Source organism: Strigops habroptila, chromosome 1 (genome assembly GCF_004027225.2).
Source record: "Strigops habroptila isolate Jane chromosome 1, bStrHab1.2.pri, whole genome shotgun sequence".
Lineage (NCBI taxonomy): Eukaryota > Metazoa > Chordata > Aves > Psittaciformes > Psittacidae > Strigops > Strigops habroptila.
Window position 1 is genome coordinate 124045121 of NC_044277.2, and position 21811 is coordinate 124066931.

Sequence of the window (21811 nt, forward strand, 5' to 3'; positions counted from 1 at the left end):
TACTTCATTTTGTAATGCACATATATACATATTTTTAAAAACCGTTTGTTTGGGAAACAAGCAGAGGTACGGCCCTAAACCTTTCTGATGTGCATCTGTAAAATTCCCCAGTAAGACTCACAGTGTTCTCTCTTTTTGGCTATCTGAAATCCTGTGATCCACCATGTTAATCATGACAAAAACAGAAAAAAACCCAAACCCTTAACAGCCTCAGAGGTAAAGTTAACATTCCTCATTCCGTATTATCTTCCATCTTCCTTAGAACTGGCATTTTGTATCAGTTCTAACTCAACTTTCTGATTTCAAATATCATAGCTGATTTTTTAATTACTTTCAAACTGAATACTGAATATTTTCAATACTAATGCATTCGGCTCTTAGCTGCCTTCTCACCTGCAGCACCAGCATGAGCAGCTCTGCCTAGTATTTTGTGAGCAAGATCAATTAAACAACGATTTTCTGCTTGGCTTTATCCCTATTCTAACCTAGGACTTATTAAATTACCTTCCACAAACCTCACATACAAATCCCAGTGACAAGTGTGCATGAAGGAACAGGCTAAACACAGGAGAGCGGGTGCCTTCCCTAGGGATGAAGCGCTCGTTTGCACAGACACGCTAACAGTGGCTGCCATCTGCTGGCTAGGAAATAAAAGATATATTGAAAAGCCATCCCTTAAAGCAATCTCTCCATACGAATTCAAACTTATACATGCTCTTTTTGGCCCACTAGAGGAAACATGTCTGCCTGTTGGCTTCCTTGGACACAGCACAAGGGGGAAAGCTGCAAAGCTCAGCCAGCCCCAACCTGCTCGTATGGAGAAATCCCAATATCGGATGGGCTCTAGAGTACTGTCGACATTCTCTGATGCAGCTCACGGACAATTCAAAGATCCAAACCTGAGCATACAGTGCAGGAAAAAGTAGCTGCCCAGCTAGTTTTCTCTTGTTGGAAGAGTTTCCAGGCAAATAATAGATGGAAAGTGGCACTACAGAGAGGACTGGGTGAAAAACCACAAACAGATCTTGGAAAGCATGCACAAACCCAGTTTATGTATCCCCTACCAACTTGCAAGAAACCACAGCAGCATAAACCACTGCTTTCATTTGTCTTCTCTCCTTTCTCAAGCTCTGTAAATAAAAAATTAAACTCATTTAAGTTTAAATTGAAATAAATATTAAATTTAAGTAAACAAACAAGTTGTGCATCACCTGCACTCAGAGGCAGCCTCATTTAAAAGTTTAAGACTTTCCAAATCCCAGCCTTTACATCAACTACAATGTCTATGTAGATATGCAAATATCTCATACGTAAATAAAAAACTACAGGCTCTGAAATTCCAAATGAGGAACACATGAGTGACAGGCACGGTTGCAAGTGATGTATGTGCTTTAGCTACCCCTGGGAAAGTCGCTGAGGAACACACAGCTTACCTTGCTACAGAAGTAAGCATCCTCTCCCACACTCCAGCCCCTCTCCTTTCAACAGTCAACTCAAACACAGGCTTACCTTCAATTAAATCCTCCTTCAACAACTTCTCTCTCTTGTTTGTTAATGGGAATCAGACATTAGAACTGTGTCAGGACAAAAGACCCCTCAAGACCCTTGGTGTAATTTTTTTTATATTCTACTTTTAACCACAATTTATCATATTTTACCTCAGTTCCGAGTAGACAAACGCAATAACCTTCAGATACTAACTCTGAATCTGAATAAAATTATAGCACCCATTGAGGAATTAGATTTATATCTTTAACAAGATAGCAAACACCATAATTTTCCTCTGCACATCAGTAAAAATCTAAAATAATTAGTCACCAGTCTAGGATCAAACTTTGCCATGTAAATGCCAAATGTGTTACGAATTAAAAAAATTAAGGTAGATTTTCTTGAATACCTGACAATCTTGCAGCAGAAAGTGCATTCGAGTAATGACCCCAAAATGCGTTGAGCTTATTTTTACTTCAGACAAATGCTATCTGCTTATCATCTCAGCCTTGGGAAATTTACAGTGAGTAGTAAATCTTATCTTTACACATCAGTACGTAATCAACACGCTCTATAAACCTCTCCCAAGTCAAAATACACTTCACTGCTTCAAAGACGACCAGAAAGACAAGCACATGGACCTTATGCAAAGGCAGCTGTAGGAACATATTACCTTACTCATCACATATTCATAACTAAGTAGTATGTGTAAGTTTATGTCAAAAATATAGCCACTGCTGACCAGAGCTGGAGTTGTTCATGGGCTCTATGGTACCATTGAGAGGTTCAGTAAGGTTTCTGGAAGGGATATTCAAACCCAGGATTAGGGGGGAGTAATAAGAAGACAATTAGTCATTTTATGAAGATTTTAAACTAGAATTGTTTATACTTTTATCTTTTAAATAACAATTTGCTTTGGTTTCCCATTCAAGAGGGACAATAAACTAGACTCGTGTATTCATAAACAGCATAATGGTAATCAAGTCAATCTGCAGCACACAAGTATACTTCTTGACCACGCTTATGTTTAAGTTACCTTTAAAAAAAAGCAGCTCTCATGCCTAAGTAGTCAATAAAAAGTTGTCCTGGGTAAAATGTCATGTGCTTTTCAGTAGGGTATTAGAAGTTCTTGTGGTTTCTGAAGAAGATTTTTTTCCATTTTTCCAAGCAAGGTATCTGATCCCATTGTCTTCAGCGATGCTTTGTCTGACCAAAATTTATGGTTAACGAGGTCGGTTCACCACACAGTTGGCCCCATGCAGTTGAGCAGAAACACGGTCTACCTTTCATCATACAGGTGGAAAAACTCTCACAGTAAGTGAAAAAATTCTTACAATACTTAGCCATGTAACTTCCATCAGATTGACACAAATCACTTGGTTAACATTCTATTTTTAATAATAAATAAATTTAAGAATCAAAGCCCTTGAGTTAGAAACAAAGGCATAACTTGGCTTCTCTTGCCTCTTCTGTTCTTTGGTAACAGTCACAATATCTTTAGACTGCTGACATGTTTAAAAGATTCAAACCAGCCAACTGGTAGCTTTACAATAACAAAGAAAATTCCCATTTGTTTAATTAAGTAACAGCCAGCACCACCACTATGATAAACATTAGTAAGCATCTCTGCATAGCTATGAATATTTAAATACCTCTTGAAAACCAGATCAAGGTTCGCAGGAATGCTTAGAAAGACATTCAGAATAGAATAATATAGACAGATTATCCAAATCCCACAGCCAGGAACACCAATCACTAAATAGTCAAATTCCCCTTGGCTCAGAGGGCCTGCAGCAGTTTGCATCACTTAGTCTTACTCAAGTCCTCAAAACAGAGTTCACAATGGCATGTATTAAATGACTGCAAGGCAAACGAATACAATCAAGGTCACATAAGGAACACCGCTGCCAAATAAGGTAGCTCTTTGTCCATATAGTATTTTCCCATGAATTACAAAGTTTTGGTACAGCAGGGTGAATTTTTAATAGTACACTAGCCACAGAAAGCTCTTATTTCCAACAGCATTGTCAAAATGCATCTTAAAGACCATTTAAGCTTTAAGTTTGCATTGTTTGTTTTTTTTTTAAAGCAGAGTGCATGCAAATTGCTCGCAGCACTTCTATTTTTGGGGGATTGTTTCAACAGCCTACTCTTGAGTAGCTGACTTGTAATGTTTCAATGTGCGAGCAGAGGGATCAGTAGCTTTAACCCATCTTGGCATCCAGTAGTGGGGCAGCCAGTTACTCTGCCCTGGATAGTGCTTTTCAAAGATCTGGCGGTAGTAATAACTTTCTTTTGTTTTAGGAGGATTGAAGGGATATTTCTCTGCTGCCTTTTCCAGCAGAAGGTCATCAACCTGTAGACATAAGCAAAACTTGAGTTGAGCTGCAAATACATTTAACTCCTTACAAGTCAATTTGCTGCAAGATAAAAGACATGAGGATTCGCCAACCACAGAATGATCAAAGTTTTTTAAAAAAATAATACAAAAAGTAAAGTCTATTCTAGAGGTAGAGGCTTCTGACCGATAAATCTCTGTCATACGCTCACTTCATCTAGATGAATACATAACTGTATTTCCATTTCTTTTTGGGTTGCATTCACCTTTGTTAGTAAGCTCACAAGAACTTCCTTCCTATCCTTCTCTTTGCTGTGAATCAAACGGAACAACAGTCTGTTTGCTATATAAGTGGCTACTTGGGAGTTTTTTTCAGCTCACAGGGAGCTGTTGACTATGCTTTTATAACCAAGCTCTTATCAGCAAAAGACCTGGGACAAAGAGGCAAAGACACCTGCAGATGCTAAGCTGGCTAAGAAAGCGAGGATGAAAAGTTGCACCCGTTGAGGCAATTTCTAAAGCACCTTCCACTGCCAACATGCTGCCCAGCTCCTCACAGCCATGAAATAGATTTGCCCCAAATACTCCAATGCAGGCTCAGCGCGGGCAGCACAACACTGTAGCCCAACTACCTTCTTGGATACAGAGAAAGAAAAAGGGAAACAATCAGTTGGTGGTAGGAGAACAAACATCCATCCACAGGCTTGACTACACTATTTTTGTGCAACAGTGCTCTGGCGTAAATTGGATGTTATTCCTTCCTCTTGATGATTAAACTGCCTCTGTACATCAGAGATTATTATCTTTTGTCCAAAGCCAAAATACTGTAGGTCTTCATTGGTTAGCAATGCAAGCAAAGGTTTTAAAAAGCAAAAGATTTAGACAGGCATGGCTGGGAAAAACAAATGAAGTAAACAAGCAAGGACATTATAAAATCATTATGCTGTTACTCAGTGGCAGAGTAAGTTCATGCAAGTGCTTTCAGCTGAAGCAACTGCTTTGTGTGTAGCCCAGAAATTGTGTTTGCTGACACAATCTAATTTGCAATCCAGATACTTCAATGATGTTCATTTCCTTACACAGCCATTTCTGTCAGGCTCTAGCAATTCTGTCTATCTAGGATTTCAAATGCCTTTAACCAGAAGACCATTAGAAGATAGAAGACCGTGATTAAAGTTTATTCTGCTGCTCCACCATGAGGCTCAGGTTTTTATTATACCCAGATTTATTCTCCCAACTAAGCATGTGAACTGCCTCCCCCTGGCAGCCATATCTAATGCACCTAAATGTGAGAGACAAAAAAAGTAGTATTGTACCTGTTGATCAATATAGTCCTGAAGAATAGAAAACCAGGATTTCTTTACTGATGCTATACCATCACTGAAAGCTTCTTTGGGTCTCCAGAGTATTTCTTTGGGAAGCAAGTTGGAATCTTCAAAGGCCTGTCTTAAAAGGTATTTTTCAATTCCATTCTGTTTGCAGAAGGATAAACAATGTTGTGAGTCTTATGAATGGCAGTATAAACATTTGGCTCTAAACATGTAAGAAATAGTTTTCTTTCAGAAGGTCTGGTCAGAAAAGGGCTTCAGTAGTCCAACAATCCAGAAAAACATTTAAAAGCACACTTAACTTTGGGTAGAGAACATAACCACTGAATTCAGCAATTTGGTCATGCTTTGAATACGATCCAGTGAATATATAAGATCACACTGGGTCCAACCCTAGTTTTACATACCTTTGGGACTCGCAGTTCTGCTGGTAGAGATAAATAATAAGAAGTAAACCGGTGATCCAAAAATGGGACTCTCAGTTCAAGACTAAACAGGAGAAATAAATACAAAAAGATACTAAATTAAACCAACAAGCCATATACTTACAAAATTCTTTACTGTTCAGCATTCCTTGTATTCCATACGAACAAGTTTTTCTGCTTTTATTTTGAAGAAATTTCACTTGCATATTCATGACTATCTGTACTTAATTCATCAATTTGGAATGTTAAGTAAAGATTTAACAAAGATATCAATGATTTATGATGCCATCTGCTGGGCAGCTTCCAGCACAATGAATTTAAAGACTACAGACCTGCAGGATTTGCAACAACCATTGGATCATGTAAGCAAAAAACCACTGAAAAAATAAAAATCCTGTTGCCTCCAGAAAACTACCAAGTTGCTCACTGAGATTTGCAGCTCAGCATTTGTAAAGATGTCACAGAATCAAGCAAGGATTTCTGCTCTATTATTTTTTAAATCCACATTTGTTTGTGTTTTCAAAAAATAAACTAAAAGGAGCCGCATGGACACCATTAAGCTATTTACTACTGATTCTGCAGCATTTACACACTTTCTCTCCTACACCAGTGGCAGTTATACACATACAAAGTCTTCTTCCTTATATTCTCTTATGCATACCATGACTTCTAATGACACTGAAGGCAACAAATAAAATTACAGTAACTGTGTCTTCAGTAGGAAGACGCCCTCTCAGTGTGTTTCTTCAAGAGACATTAAGCTGCCCAGTTTCAAAGTCAAATAGAGATGTTATGCTGCATACTAGTAATATTATTGTCTCTGTATCTTCTCCTCTGATAAAGAGCTTCAACTACTTCAGGTAATACCCGCCATACCAAAAAACCTCAAGAAATGGCAACTCTCCAAAGAGCAGCCAGAGTGAGATATTAAACAGCCTTGGATATGCGGCCAAACTTTTCAGCCCAAATAAAATTATAAGGCAAATGGCAGGACTACTGCACCATGTCCATCTTTTATATAGGAAGGAGAAACGTAAGAAAGTATAAAATACTGGGCAAGTAATTTTGTGGCAGGATCAATATACCACACAAGTTTCCCAATTGGCAAATTGTTTGCTTTGCCAAAGGTACCATCTTTTTCTCATCTATAGCCATTTCCCAACAATACTTATTAGTCAGCTACCTGACTCAACACACATACTTTCCCCCTTATTTTCTTCTAATTCTTCATGTGCATGCTGATTATCAGATTCAGGATTCCTCTTTGTCTAAACCTTGGAAAAAAATGAAGTCAAACATGACTTTGCCTTCCCTCCTTAACTCTACGTATTTATATTTCTAATTCACTGCTTCTGTGAAGACCAGTACAATCCTAGACAAAAGATATTTCCTGCATCAGTTGGCAACACAGTGGGCCCTACAGTCACAGAAGACTGGATTAAATTTTGTGGTCTGTGGTTTGCTGTTGCTTAAATTCCTTCAGGCTACAAACTGTTCTCCCAAAGTGGGTGGTGTCTTGGGTTACATTAAGATCCACAGCTCAAGCACAGTATGTGGTGCACCCCGTTTGCTCCTACTACTCTGAAGACGAAATGATCATCTCCAATTATTTTAAACTCAGACAGTAGGAATAAAATTATCCTGCATCACAATATTCTGAATCACTTAGTAATTCAAACAGTAACAAGTCAACAATTAACTGTTCTATTTTCCTCAACAGCAGCAGAACTTTTAAGATCTTCTTAGGCTTTTGAATCACAGCAGTCCTCAGCATCCAGGAGAGTATGTTTTACCCATGTGCTGCAGTAGTTCTGTCCGCACGAAGCACATCAAACAGGTAGAGCTCCTTCAGAAGCCTCTCACTCTCTTCTGCAGCCTCTTCGGGAGATGGTGCCTGTAACCAGACATATGCATGTAGCGCACAGACATAACACAGCCACAATGAGGAAACCACTACTTGCTGTCCTGTGTTTGAGTTGTAGTGATCACCTAGTGATGTAAGAACTAGCAAAGACTACATTACAAGAAAGAACAGTCTTGGGAATTTTTTAAAAATTTGGGGTTTTGGGGATTTTTTTTTTAGGTGATTAAATTAAACCCCTTGGACTTTATGCCACCTCAGGAGGAAGTCTCAACAAATATATAGCTGTGACAACTCTAAAGCATCACACCTTGAAATCTCAGATTTTTCCACTGAAGGGGAGAACAAGCATCTCAAGGGCTTTCTGTATAGGGAATATATTTACCTTATGGAAATATATATATCCTTGTGTCAGCTCATCTGATCCTTCTCCTGAAAAAATGACCACACTATCTGTTTTTTTCCGTATATATTTGGAAACAAGATACATACCTTAAAAACAAAAAAGTATAAAGTTATTAAAATACAGCTACATATTTGACGCTATATACAGCTAGCCCAGTTTTGAATTTAGCGTTTTAGAAGTTTCTCTCCTACACTACTTTCTTCCGTAGCAAACAACTGCAATATGCTAAAATAACATCTCATTGTTATTCAAAGCCATCAACAACGACACTAGGTATACTGCAGATACATCTAAACTGTGTACCTACACTTAGCCCTCAAAATATCAGAAAGATATGTTTGTCTGTGATCCTGGGAACACTGGAGGATTCTCATGGGAACACAGAGATGTTATTCTGACTCAGTTTGAAATGAAGCACATGATTAATTCCAGCAGAGTCCTGAAGAAACCTTTCCACTTTGGAGAACAAAACTACCAACAAAAGCTGCTGTTTAACACTCTGCCACTGTGGGTTGAGCTGTATGAAACCATTTTTTCAATTATGGTTTTTTTCCAAGAATTATTTATTAATCAGAATTAATTCCTTATTTTTCATACTAAGCAACAATCACAAATAAAGATGACAGCTGAGAAGTCTGTTTTTTAAGTAAGTACTTTCAATATTTCACACTGTGAAGTCGTATCTTCATCTCTCAAATTCCACACAAGGAATCTGGGTTTTCAAAACCATGTTGCCTATTTGGCTTAATAATTTTTTTATAATGCTTTAGGATGACACAAGACTAACTGGGTAAAATGTCGAAGCTTGCATTGCACAGCATGTCACAATGGATTAGGGTTTTTCATTCTATCAATCAGGCTGGCAACCCTTCGTAAGCAGCTGCTGGTGACTTCCTTCATTTCTCAGAATCAAACATACATTATAAGACGTCTACCTGGCTTGAGTGAACATGTTACTAAACTGTGACAAGAAATACTTCACTTTACCCTTTCCTTGCATAATTTTTATACTAATCATAATTGCTTTGTTATCATAACATTGAGTACCTCAGATAACCTGTACATTTCCCTGCTTCCTTCAAGGAAAATCTAGACCTGTAGATCTAACGTTTCTTCTTCATACAACTTCTGGTTTTCATCCCAAAGCTTCAGGAACAGCTCTTGACAATTGTTTTGTATAGTCAGTGACTTTGAAACTACTAACAGTTTTGCCTCAGTGTGGTATCACAGACAAGACTGGGGAGCAGAATGTGGGATTTTCGGTTCTATGACTTCTAAAGGATCTAGTAGATGGTTACATGATTTTGCACAAAATTTTATTTGGGCGATATAAAGCAAAGCTTGCTGTTAAAAAGAAAAAAAATCTTACCAATTGAAGCTCTTATTGTTGTTATATCATAGGTTTCCAAGGAGAAGATAACGTCTTCTATCGCCTGAATTCCCTCTTCGGAATTAAATATTACTTCATGATGTTCACTGCCTATATGTGCTGCCACCTGTTTGCAAAAGGTAACAATAACATATTGCTTTTCAATTAAAACATTTTTAAACACACATTGTACTCAAAACCACGCACATTGAGTGAAAGCACCAGCTCCCTTCTGCCACAGAGAGAATTACATGACATTAGGCCAAGAAAAGACGATACTGCAGCAGCCTCTGACTCCCAGCGGTACATTCACCACAGGGAACATAGTCTCCCTAATTACAATGTTCAATCATGATTACAACACCCATGCAGCTGCTTGCCCAAGCATAACAGCATCTGTAAAGGCTCTAAATACTCCAGATACTTGTCCTGAAGAGAAAAAGCAGCTCAAAAGCCATGACAGCCTGCATACCTAAAGAGTACCTCAGATGGCAAACAGTTTGTACAAGGCTCCTAATTCAGTAACTGATAATTAACGTAAAATATTTAACACATATACAAATGTTGTAGCATAGGAACCACAGCATGGAGATTTACCCTAAAACACAGAGGCAGAATTGAGACAACTCCAAAGTACTGTCCTTTTGGTAACAACGCAGTGAGAGTTTGTCATGAAAGTCTTTCAAATACAAGAGAAAACAGGTAAAGCTAAATTATCTCTTTCATAAGATTTAACTAAGCAGCAAATGTTGTACTAAATGATTTACTGCAAACTGATTTACATCACAACAGTACATGAATATTCAGTGTTACTATTAATACCATAGCATGAAGTTAGCACCATTAATATACACTGTTTAGCACTCAGCAGCTCAGAACTGAAAAGCAACACTTACTATACCTTTCTGGCAGCCAGTAAATCAGGACTGTTTTCCATTCCAATTGCAAAGGTTTGTAAGGAATAATTGATGTTGATTTCTTTCATGAGTTTCAGAAGAACAGCTGCAACCAAGCTGGAATCTAAGCCCCCTGCCAACAAACCAAATTATCTGGTTAGGTGTTTGCCTGTTTTTTGTTTCCCCTTGAGGACACTGAATCTAGATAGTGGAATCTCATGTGTAGGCTTCATTTTTCAGCCATGTGAATCCAAAGTACTTCTTGTACAAGTGCACGTTTAACTCCCCTTAACAAGAGATTGGGCAGCTTCAGTGGAACATCTTCAGTAACAGTTGTTAGTAATTTTCGTGTCAGAAGCATCAGTGGAAATCCTTCTTTAAGATACACAGAAAGTATGCTGAAAACATTGTACCACTGCAGAACATGCCTCTTCTCAATTCTGCTGTAATGAGATTTATGTCTCTATTCTCTTCTTACCTACACATTTGATACTCTACTGACAGAACTACGTGATTTATTTTTTGGTTTGCTTTTGAATAAAGAGGATTAAGTAAATTAATGTTTAGTGTAAGGATTCTACTCTTTCCCAATCGTTTTCAAAAGTGAGTTTTGAGTGCCACTATTTTTTTAAACATCACTTCAAAGTGAAAAGCTTCACTAGTGACATTCTTTTTCCTCCTTTTCTCTCTCAAACAGTGGAAGGATTTGAACAGCTCAGAAAAGAAACAAAAACCAAACCCAAGAGATGCACAAGCTGCCTAGATGTACCCCAAGACTCCACCTTCTTATTCTCATGAGGTAGTTCTGCTAATCCTTGACCAGTTCTACTTGCTGTTTCCCTTTGAAATACTGAGCAAAACAGTACCTGTTCTCCCACACCTGCCTGCAGTTCTAACAAGCATAGGGCAAAACCCTCTTCCTTTCCTACAGTCTGCATGTGGTTTTTCAGCTGAGTGCATTAGCATCCTTCCCACCCTGATCCCCTCTGTGGACATGCTACCTTGCAAATAAAATACCTCCTTCTGTAGAAATTACATGCATAGTCTGAGAAAAGTGGAACACAGAAATAAAACTGAGTGCTTAGGATGTGGAAATCAGGGGAATCAAAACCTGAGTTTCCACTGTGAAGTTGCAGAACTCCCTATGTGACTGGAAACAAAAGCATTTCTCCAACTGTGATGCTCCAAGCATAGTCAAAATTGTGAAGCACTGAGATACTCTGGTATTATACCAGCAATGGCACTTAGTTTTCCTACTAATACATTCTGCATGTGCATCTGAGGAGCTGCTGAGTGCCTTCTAATTTGATATGTCAAATTTGCGGTTTGAACAGGCTTTTTACTGAGTCTGGGATCTTTAAACTCCACATATCTCCCCATTTCATTTATCTCCCTCCTACTTTTTATGATGCCACAGTAAGCAAATGGTCCAACTGTATCTCCTAGTCAGTTCTCTTGCATTCAAATGCACATGTAATAGGGTTCATGATATATGAGTGCAATTACTGATGTTCAGTGAATGCATCAAAAGCATTTCAGAACTCTAACCACAAGTAAAAAGTGCTACAAAACCAAAGTAAATAAGATGTGAATCCCAGGGCTGCAAAGGCTTTACCTCTGTAAAGTACCTCTATAACACTGACCCACCAGATCACAACACAGACGACCTAAGTCAGTGAACAACTTCCTGCACCTCACCTGACAAAGAGTGTAGCAATCAATTTTGGTCCAGATGGTCCCCTGTAATTTGGTAAATCAAGGGCATTCTAGGATGGAGGCTAAAGCAAAGATGATGATAAGTAAGAACTTCACTTCCTCCTGCTATCTGAAACATGCCGAATATTTTTTCTATGCTCAATCTGTGCAAAGTGAATGTAATTACATTTTCTTTTTAGACACTGACCTAAAGCATGGATCTTATATATTTAAGTGTATGTAGGGTGACTTTTCAATAAAAATATTTTTTTTCTTCTTAATTAAAAATAGTCAATGTCTCAACAAACCAACATCCCACACCAGAGTAAGCTTTAAAAGTGTAAGATTTTCAAGATATTCGTAAACTGGAAAACTTTATTACAAACTAACAAGTTCTCCGTTATCTGCCCTGTGAAGCAAATGAAGATTTGTATCACTTCAGTACATCACAGCAAAACAGCCAGTATACTTCTGTCTAACTAGTAGAGATGGGTGAAAGAGAGAGAAGAATCACTGTGATTCTTGCTACTTACCTGACAGAAGACAACCAATCCTTCTATGAGCCATCAAACGTTTTCTAACAGCATTTTCAAACAGAATACGGATGTTGCTCTTCACGGTTTCAAGATCAAAGCCTATCCAGAACAGAAAAGGAAAAGAAACCCAAGAAGTGCTACTTAGACTTTGCTAGATTATGATGTTAGGAAACAAAGACATTTGTCTAAATTTTCCTTTGATAATGAGGGCATGCAAGTTCATCTTCGTACATGACTGCCTACAAAAACAATTCTTAAGTCCCTACATTATAAAGATTCTTCCAGTTGGCACTTATTTAAACCAATTATATTTCTTTTTAGATTAGAAGCAGCAGTAAATGGTTTGCTGTACTACCTGAAGGCAGAGTTTCCACTGTATCACACGCAACATGGAGTGGTTCATCTTTATGGCTATGGAATTTTACTAATTCCACCGATGCAACTTTGCCAGAGGGCTTTAAATCCAACACTTCATAATGACCAGGGAGAAATGGTTCCACTTTAGAACATAAGGATGATGAATGCTTTAAGTTGGTAAGTCCTACAGATAAAATGGGGGGGTGGGGAAGAGGAGGAAAGTAAGAAAGTCAGAGTTCTTACCTAATCAGTTACACCTCACACAACAACATCTGTACTAAAACTATAAACAAATATTTAATCCAGATGTTAAATGCAGTATTAAATAAACAAATAAATAATTTTGAGTCGGAGTCTGCTCTGGCTAGTGCATGGTTCTGCTTCTGGCAGGTTACACACAGATCTGAGCTGTCTCAAACTGAGGCAGACAGTGATGGGAAGCCAGCAAATAGCAATTTACATCCCTGTGAACATTAAGAGTAGCACTTTCTTGACATGATGTCCAGCTTGAAATGTAATATGCTTATGAGAATTCAAATGACAATTAACAACTGATTTTGTGTTTAAAATTAGGTGTAGTTAAGCAAACAAGGGGGTTGTAATAAAACTACATCACTGAAATGATTGCTCAATTGACAGTGATTTAGTGATTTCATAACTCACCAGTTTCAGACCGTACTGTAGTATGTAGTACTACTGTTAGAGGAGCCAAGCTACATTGGAGTCTGATAGTAAAATTGATATACAGTAAACAGGAAGGACCCAAGTAATCAAAGTCAATTTTAGCCAAAGTGCATTTTAGGCAATAAACTCCCTTTTGGCACTGTTCGGATTTGTTTATGCAAGTGTCAAGACTAGAGATAATTACTTTAAAAAAGATGTATCATCTCAAAGGAAAAAAATCATCATCAAATAAAGTAAATGTCACCTGAAAATTACCCAATGCTGCAGGTAAGTTCAGTAGGGTTTTAAAATTCTTAGGTTTTACAGATTAGCAGTTCTTGCGGCACTATTTCCCAATTCACCACAGAACAGCAGGACAGAATTCTAATATAATTTATCATAGCATAAATCTAGCCTAACTCTGTAGACTACATTTAACTTTGGGGTAACAAAATATCTTGGGCTCAATACTGCTATGATTCTAGAACAAAAAGAATTATAAAATTAAATAAGCAAGTTATTTTAGAGATATTAAGGACGATTAAACATCTTAGAGGTTTACTATCTGTGGGTTTTGTTCTAATGATATGTAGTGCTTAAACTTCTAAATGTAGTTCATTTATTACTGAACTTACAGCTCACTTCCTTGTCACACTTAGAAGAAAAGCCTAGTAAAGTAGTTTGTCTCTGACAACAATACGTAAGATTATTTAGGCACTAAACACAACTGGTTTTACCTTTTGCCTCAGAACAGACACCTAAAAATCCATCATCAGTCAGCAACTTAAACAGTGGTCTGACTCCATAGGTATCTCTTGCCAGAAACACTTTTCTGTTTGCGGTGTCCAGAAGGATGAAAGCAAATACACCATCTAGAATGGATGCTGTTTGTTCTATTCCTCCTCTGTTGTAAAGATGAAGGATAACCTCACCATCCACTAATGTTTGATATTCAAATCCAAACTGCTTCTGCAACTAAGAAAAAATATAAAGAAAAATGTAAGAAATTGCAATGACTGCTTATTAATTGAAAAAAAATACCCAACACCATTCACGTAATTGTTTAGTAAGAAAAATACTTTTCTTTTGTAAAATCACAGTTTGAAAGTTACATAAACATTTTTGCCAAAGAAGGCAATTATACTTCTGTGTTGAAAATATTATCCGGGATCACCTCTCAGACAACATAAATTGACTCTGCAGTCTTAAGCAATCCACATTAAGGCAAGTTTTCAGGGATACATTTCTATCTGAGGATGTGAAACTGCAAACCCATGACCCTGACCTTCAGAAGCACCAGGCTCCCCATCTCCCACAGACAAATGGCAGACGCAGGTCGTCTCTGCTTCTAACAACCCAATTCAAAACAGGGCCATCAAAGACATTACTTATTATAGTCTGAAATCACTCAGTGGCACTTTCTTATCAAATAACAACATTTATGTAAGCCCTCCCCCGCTCCAAAACACACAGACACTGGTAACATCTCTGCAGAGTAAAGAAGTTCAAAAATAAACTTTGGTTTACTTACGCAGTCACTGCAATTCCTCAGTGTTTTTTTTTTTTTTTTTTTTTTTTTTACGCACAATTTCCTTCTGCCTAATCTTCCTCCATTCCTCAAACTAACCTTTTCATTCTGCCTGTGCAGATGGAGTGGGGGAGGAAGAAATTAGCTGTCAGACTTAAGTCAGACCAAATATTCATGTTCTTGTGGTGCTACTCTTAAAGTCCTTTCAATATCTACCAGCCAGGGGGAAAGAGAGTTTCAATAAAACACTAACAAGCCAAGAAACCCCAAAGAACCAATGCTTTGGCATTTTGAGTTCTTCAGTTTTAACTGTTATTTATGGGGCAAAGCGTTGGATCAAATTGAGTTGATATTAACATAACTAAGTCATTTCCCTAAACAAGATGCCTGTTTCACCAAAGATCTTTCCCTAGGTAGGTTTCAGCCACAAGCCTGGAAGAAAAATCTCTTTATACCCCTATATTAAGAGCATACATAATGTAGTGAGAACAACTGAACAAATTCCTAAAGATGGCAAAGGAAATTTTGCACAATTCAAGTCCCCTTAGGACTGTGTGTAGCACAATTGAGAGTAATTCTTACTGCTTTCAACAGCAGAAAGACCACAATGCAAAACACACCCAGTATTACAGACTGCTGGTACAATGCATTTCACATGTACTGCAGGGCAAAGTTTATCTTGCCTTTCAAACAGACGCTTGAAGATAGGGAAAAAAATAATCTCCTGCCTATTCAAACTCCCAGTGACGTTACTGATGTCACTGACACTGCCTGCCTCCAACTTCAAAAATGTGATAACTACTAAGACATCTCAGATTATTCCTACGTTTCTGATACTACCACGCTCAGCTTATGATTAATTTTAAGCATTCAGTTTCAGTATGATTCAGAAACAGTCACGACTGTAAGCTGCTTTATACACCAAATTTGGATGATCTGAATTACTTCCCTTTACAACTAACATAGGGGGCATGGACATCTCAGCACAGAGACTGAGGCACTCAAGGCGATGTTCAGCAGCAGCATCACACCCACCAGGGACACTAAGGCACTTTAAGAAGTAAGTACAGAGTTGCTGCTTGTTTTGTGCCCAAGGGACTGACTTAGGTGGCTCTTACAAACTCCACAAAGCTGCAGGCACCTAAGGATTTTGGTGGCATAATGGAAACATCTGCCTTGTGCTTGATGTTTTACTTAAATACCTAAGCATGCATGCTATACATATATTAAAGTGACACATTCCAACTGAATGGATATGCAGAAAATAAAAATGCAACACTCAAAAGCTTGGAGAACAACCCAAAAGAAATGAAGAGTAAGACAGCCCAAAAGCATTTGATTACAAAGAAAGAAGGGGAGAAAAGAGGCTTGGAATTCCCCTCCCCAAGAGATAACGAAGAATGCATCTTTATTTAAAACTCATCAAACCTGAAGATACAAATACTTATTGATCCCTACAACACTTACCTGTTTGAAATTGTAGATTTCTCCATTGTAACACAGCCACAGATATGGGAATTTCGTCACCCGGATAGGCTGCATACCATATAGCTGATCAACAACCGCGAGGCGGTGGAAACCAAAACAACAGTTGGTGAATCCATTGACGTTCTCAAAACGAAATGCATCAGGACCTCTGTGTGCTATCTTCATGGCACTTAGACACTGGACAGAAAGGCATTCATCACTCCCAAACAGGGCCCAGATACCACACATTGTGAGGCTGTGGATCTACCTGAAGAGGAGAACCTGTTCCATAGACATGAACATTATAAGCAAGTGCTGACATGTAGAAAACACGAACAACAAACACAGGGTATTAATCGCTTAAATGTCAAAAGGACTGATCAAGAAAATAGCACTTTGCTAACACGAGGTAAAACCTGTTTTGCAGAGTATGATAAGCAAACTTTGGCAACCAAGAAATTAGGCTTAAGTTTACCTTTAGACACCAAGGTTGTCTATGACTTTTTTTATAGAGCACAAATAGAACAAATCATTACTGGGCATTGGGTATCATCTGCAGAAATAACATCATTTCAGCAGAAACACTGACAGTCCTTTCAGTCTGTGGCCTTTCAACACATAAAGGGGGCTTATAAGATGAAGAGAGGCTTTTTACTAAGTCCTGTAGCAACAGGACAATGGTTTCAAACTGAAAGAAGGTAGGTTCTTCCCCAGCACCATGGGCGGCCCAGATAAGAAAGGCGTGGTAGAAGCAATGTTGGTGCAGTGCCATGCTCCCCTTGGCATGCCTTGTGCAGCCCTAGTGTCCCTGGAGCTGAAGGCTTTGTGTCTCCCTGAACCCTAACCCGAATGGCATCATGGAGCTGAGGCTGAGGTCCCCAGCACCATCACCTGGCCTGCAGGTCCCGAGCCGCAGCCCACCTCTGAGGCTGCAAAAGGCACGTGGACCTGGGCTTTCCCACCGGCTGTGGCGGGTCCCGGGTGCCCCACGCTCCCCGGGGTTCTCCAACAGGCGACCGCAAACACCCGGGGGAGGTCCCCTCCGCGCACGGCCGCTCCCCCGCCGCACGGCCGCCCGTTCTGTCGGTGGCTGCAGCGCACCGCGGGCCCGCCGCCCCTCGCCCACCCGCCGGGGAAGGCGCCGGGGCGCGGGCACCGGGAGCAGAGGCGGCACGCCGGGCACTGCGGCCGCTCCGCACGACAGCCGCCTGCGCGGCTGCGCTCGGCCCATGACCCTCCTGGGCTCCCCCGGCCAGCCCTGCGCGGCGCGGGCCGTGACCCCGAAACCGCCGCTTGCCCTCCTGCCTTACCCCGTCCCGGCCGCCGGCACAGGAAGAGCCGCCGTCCTCGCCGCGCCGGGTGATGAAAGAGGCGGCTCCTGGCGGTGCCGGCTCCTCCCCCCCGCCGCCTGCTGCTGTTGAAACCCGCCGCGAAGTTTCGTCATGCACCGCCCCGCGGGGCCGCGGCCTGGGCGTGCAGGGCGGGATGGGGAGGCCAGGCGGGGTCGGCGCGCCCGGCATCGCACGGCAGCCGTTCCTGCTGGCAGGGCAAGAGCCGACTCGCAGGCCGAGGGAGCCGGGCGCTGCCACCTCCCCTGGGCCGCTGTGGGGAAGGCGGGCACCGCTGGGCTTAGGAGCGCGGCTTGCGGCTGTCAGGAATCCTGTCCCTGCAAAATCTGCCCCGAGTCGTACCTTGTATAGCGAGCCCTGACACCTGCATGTGCTGCTTTATTTGGTTTGGGGGAGGGAGTGCTTGCAAAGCTTACACCTTTGGAAGCATTTACTGAGGAGTTGGGATTTTGCTGTGCAAAACTCAGTTTTGAGAAAGAGACATTCTGGGTAAAAAGGGATTTTGATGCCTGCCTCAACTTCATTATTGGACAGTTTTGCCTTTGAGACTGCTAAAGCAAATGAAACTTTACTCTGAAAACTAGGATGTGAAGTGCTAAATGTAAACCTTAATTCTCCACACATACTCAAAGAGGGCCACTAGTTGTAATTTGCATGCAGTGCGCTTTCATAGCTTTAGCGGACTTGGTATAAAACCACAGTGGTACGCAAAAAGTTCTTCAGCTTACGCAGACCATCAGCTATAAGTGTGGTCTGTGTGTAGAATTTTAAAAGGACCCATAAGAAGCTGTTAAAAGGGTATTTTTAAGCTTTAGAAAGAAAAAAATGTAGAACCCTATGAATGAGAAGTAGACTACAGTGCTGATCAAGAGTAGCTGTAAGAGGTTTCTGTTGAGCACAGCTGCACCTGAACACAGGACTGGCCTTGGCGTTGGTAAGGCTTTGGGAAGCCTGCACGTGCCATGCGTACAGTTCCCAGAGCAGTGCACCGCTTGGAAGAGCAGAGCAAAAAGTGCACGCTGTGGCTCACTGGGTACTGCTCGCAGAGGAGTAGTGCTTGTGCTTATATCTGTTTTCCAAATATCTAAATGTCACAAACTCTGCATTTTGAAAAACCACAGGAAATAGTTGTATTCTATTGTTTGCATTAACATCGTATTAACCTAGGTTGGTTTGACACTGTTTTAGGGTTTTTTGGGGTCAGAAACTTTTGTAAACAGTATTTCTTTACATCTTTACTTCTTTTCTCCACACAGAGAAGATTTTTGGGCAAGTCTGCATAGGCTTAAGTTATTGTTTGGATGTTTTCATTTTATGAGCAATTCCAGGTTCATAACTAGATCTCATACAGTGCTTTACGATAGTAAGTCATAAACCGTTTGGTAAAAGTATTTTTATGGAGAAACTGAAGAAGGGAAGTTGAGAAGCAACTTGCAGAAAGGGGCCCAGTAAGGCTGAGCAAGCACAACTAGGGCAGAGTGAGACCTTGTAAGTCCTCAGTAGTGTCCACATCCGTAGGACACACTGGGTAAGAGCCACATAGTTATCCCCCCTTTACTACCACTTTTAAAAACTGGGGATAACTATTGCGTTTTACTGTGTCTTGCATGTTTAATCCCCTATTTTAATGGAGTCGATGGTGCTACATGTGGGACTAATGGCAGAAATACCACACACAACCTGTTTTAAACACTGGCAATGTTGCTGTTGGGTAGTTACAATAGTGCAAGTATTAACTGTTATGTCCCTGTCCTTTTCTAGCCTTTTCTGGGCTAGTGCCAAGTAACCCATTACAGTCCCTTTACTTTAAGCATCGTTCTTCAATATCCAGTCTTTCAGCATATCTACAGACAGCACGAGATGTAATTACACTCCACTCTCACAGCTCTGTTCTTCTCAGTCACATCTTCCCTCTCAGTTTTCTCCTTCCTGCAGACATTACCATGTGTAATTGTTTCTCCAAAACATTTTCTTCTCCACTATACTCCTTTAAAGCTGCTTTTCCCCTCTGTTTTTGTTGAGAGGAATTTAAGTTGATGCTAGCTGGGTGGAGAGAACAAGTTTGAACATAAATATTGGGTGCCATGAGTAGCTAAGAGGCTTTCTACTTTGCTGGATTATCTGTTAAGTGGAGTAACCATCTGGCCACAGGCTAATACCGTTTAAGAATGGCTGAAAACCACTGTAAGAAAGCTCCTGACTGATTAATGAGGAAGTACTTGGAGTAGTTTTGTTTCTAATTAGCTGAAATAAAAGGCTAAGAGGTTTCTGTGAAGACAACAGGTAGATGAGTAAATGAAAGGTCAGAGGGAACAGGTAAATGAGTACAATGTGGAATGAGCTGTTGCAGTTGTATGACTGTTACACGAAGCTGGTCACTGTCAGCTCAACTCTCAGTGGAGCATTGCTTGTACCTGAAGCCTACTAAAGATGAATACCATTGCTGCATCCATTGGATGTGGTGCCACCAGCATGCCTGGAAGACTGGAAATGTGTGAGTTCTGTGAGATACATGAAAGCTGTTTGGAGAGGAGGAAACTAAGGGGAAAGTGGAGAAGCCAGGGGCTGTGATTAAGACAGACATACACTGAAGGTCTTTTACTTTCACAGCAATGACTGTCAAGTTAACAGCTTATAGTACCTGGGGGTTTTACAGGGAGTAGCCTCCTGAAGGTATCTCTCATGATATCTGAAGTAGAAAACAATGACCAGACTCAAATATTAGAGAAAGACTTTCCCTTTTCTGTCAGCATCAAATGGATATACTCTGCAGTTTCTCAGACAGGAACTCAATAGCCTTTCTTGATGGTGAAGGTTGCCACGAGAGGATTCGTGGGCCAAGTCTCTATGATGGGCAGGACTGTAAAACATCGGAAATTCTATTGCTGTGCCATGCATGAGCTTTGCACCATCCCTTTGCATGGCAATTGCTAGTGAGTAGCAGCAGAACACAGGTGTTCTGCACCCTGCCAGGCTATCTACATAGTCAAGGACCATTAAAGATGCTTCATCACCAACAATTTGAGGGATAATGAGGATAATGCTGAAATACTTTGTGTTTTTGGAAAATTGGAGATTTGGGCTTTGGCAAGGAGGATGATGTATCTTGTCTACACTCTCACGAGTCTATATAATCTCACACTCTCCCTTTGCATCCCATAGCCATTTTTAGTTTGGGCCAAGTACTTTCCATCTGGCTTTGAACACATCCTGAATTGCAACAGCAGTACTTATCCTTCTCCAATCCTAACGTGTAGTAATGGCATAATGGGATAGGCAACTAAAATTTTCCAGATGCCTCAAATGATCCTTTTCTCAGCCTCAGTGCCTGAATGTTTATGATGTAAGCTGGGCACAGATCACCAAGAATCCTGTATTTTCCAGCTTGATTTTTTTCCTTGATGTATTTGCTCCACAACATTTTGCCACACATTGTCACAGGCGCAACTGAATGGCATATGCTACTCCTGATTTGTTTGTGTTTGTCAGCATCTACAAATTACTTTGGTGTTGAAGTCTGCGTACTTTATGTGTTTACATCTTCTGCTCCTGAATGTGCACTAATAAGAATCTAGTGTCATTCTTGGGGTAGGGAGTTAATGTACAGTTGTACAGTTTCGTTTCCATCAGGAAAGAGTGGCTTTAGACAGACATTGCTCCATACTCCAGCATTGCAGCAGTAACAGAAAATGAAGTGGCAAATGGTGAATGCTCTTTCTGGAAACAGCCTAGTTTATCTTCTAGGACAGGGAAGATAAACTTCTAGTTTATCTTCTGCTTTCTGACAACCTTCAGAAAGCAGAAGGTTGTTTCTCCTAATGGACCCACACAGAAACACCCGTGTACCGTGGTGGCATTAGCAGCTGTGGGCAGGGACTGTGGGGAAGTGGAGGTCAGTTCCTCCTCCCCAGTCACATGGGTTGACATAAATGATGTTACCTCATACCCTGGCTATCTTTACAAGCAGAAACGTGTGTTGGATACATGTACATTCACCAGGCAATAGTTGTGATGTTCTGGTAACACATCTGACATCTGAAACTTACGCTTCTAAGTCCGGGATATACATATGCAGAGAGCAAAGGCCTTTTCCTACTTTTATTTT

General features: G+C 40.3%; 1 protein-coding gene across 2 annotated transcripts; it reads right to left on the reverse strand.

Moving 5' to 3' along the window:
- Positions 1–2343: 2343 nt before the first annotated feature.
- On the reverse strand, positions 2344–17762 carry ASNS (asparagine synthetase (glutamine-hydrolyzing)). Of its 2 annotated transcripts, none has more exons than XM_030498808.1 (12): positions 17668–17762; positions 16358–16639; positions 14100–14337; positions 12698–12883; positions 12340–12441; positions 10117–10244; positions 9216–9342; positions 7826–7932; positions 7373–7473; positions 5562–5643; positions 5143–5298; positions 2344–3844 (listed from the first exon to the last, which is right to left on the reverse strand). In XM_030498808.1, the coding sequence occupies exons 2-12, from the start codon at positions 16604–16606 to the stop codon at positions 3635–3637; spliced, it is 1686 nt and encodes a 561-aa protein (XP_030354668.1). In that variant the 5' UTR covers positions 16607–16639; positions 17668–17762; the 3' UTR covers positions 2344–3634. The 2 variants fall into 2 exon arrangements, with proteins under 2 accessions (XP_030354668.1, XP_030354658.1); XM_030498798.1 differs by having other exon boundaries at positions 16358–16643; positions 17667–17751.
- Between the last annotated feature and the right edge of the window lie 4049 nt (positions 17763–21811).

Bases quoted from the DNA above. Each gene is read 5' to 3' on its own strand.
- ASNS (XM_030498808.1), bottom strand. From the start codon at position 16,606: ATGTGTGGTATCTGGGCCCTGTTTGGGAGTGATGAATGCCTTTCTGTC. The intron at 9,343-10,116 runs GTATAGTAAGTG...TTTTGCAAACAG, and splicing joins ATTTACTGGCTGCCAGAAAG to GTGGCAGCACATATAGGCAG. The intron at 7,474-7,825 runs GTAAATATATTC...GTCTGGTTACAG, and splicing joins GATATATATATTTCCATAAG to GCACCATCTCCCGAAGAGGC.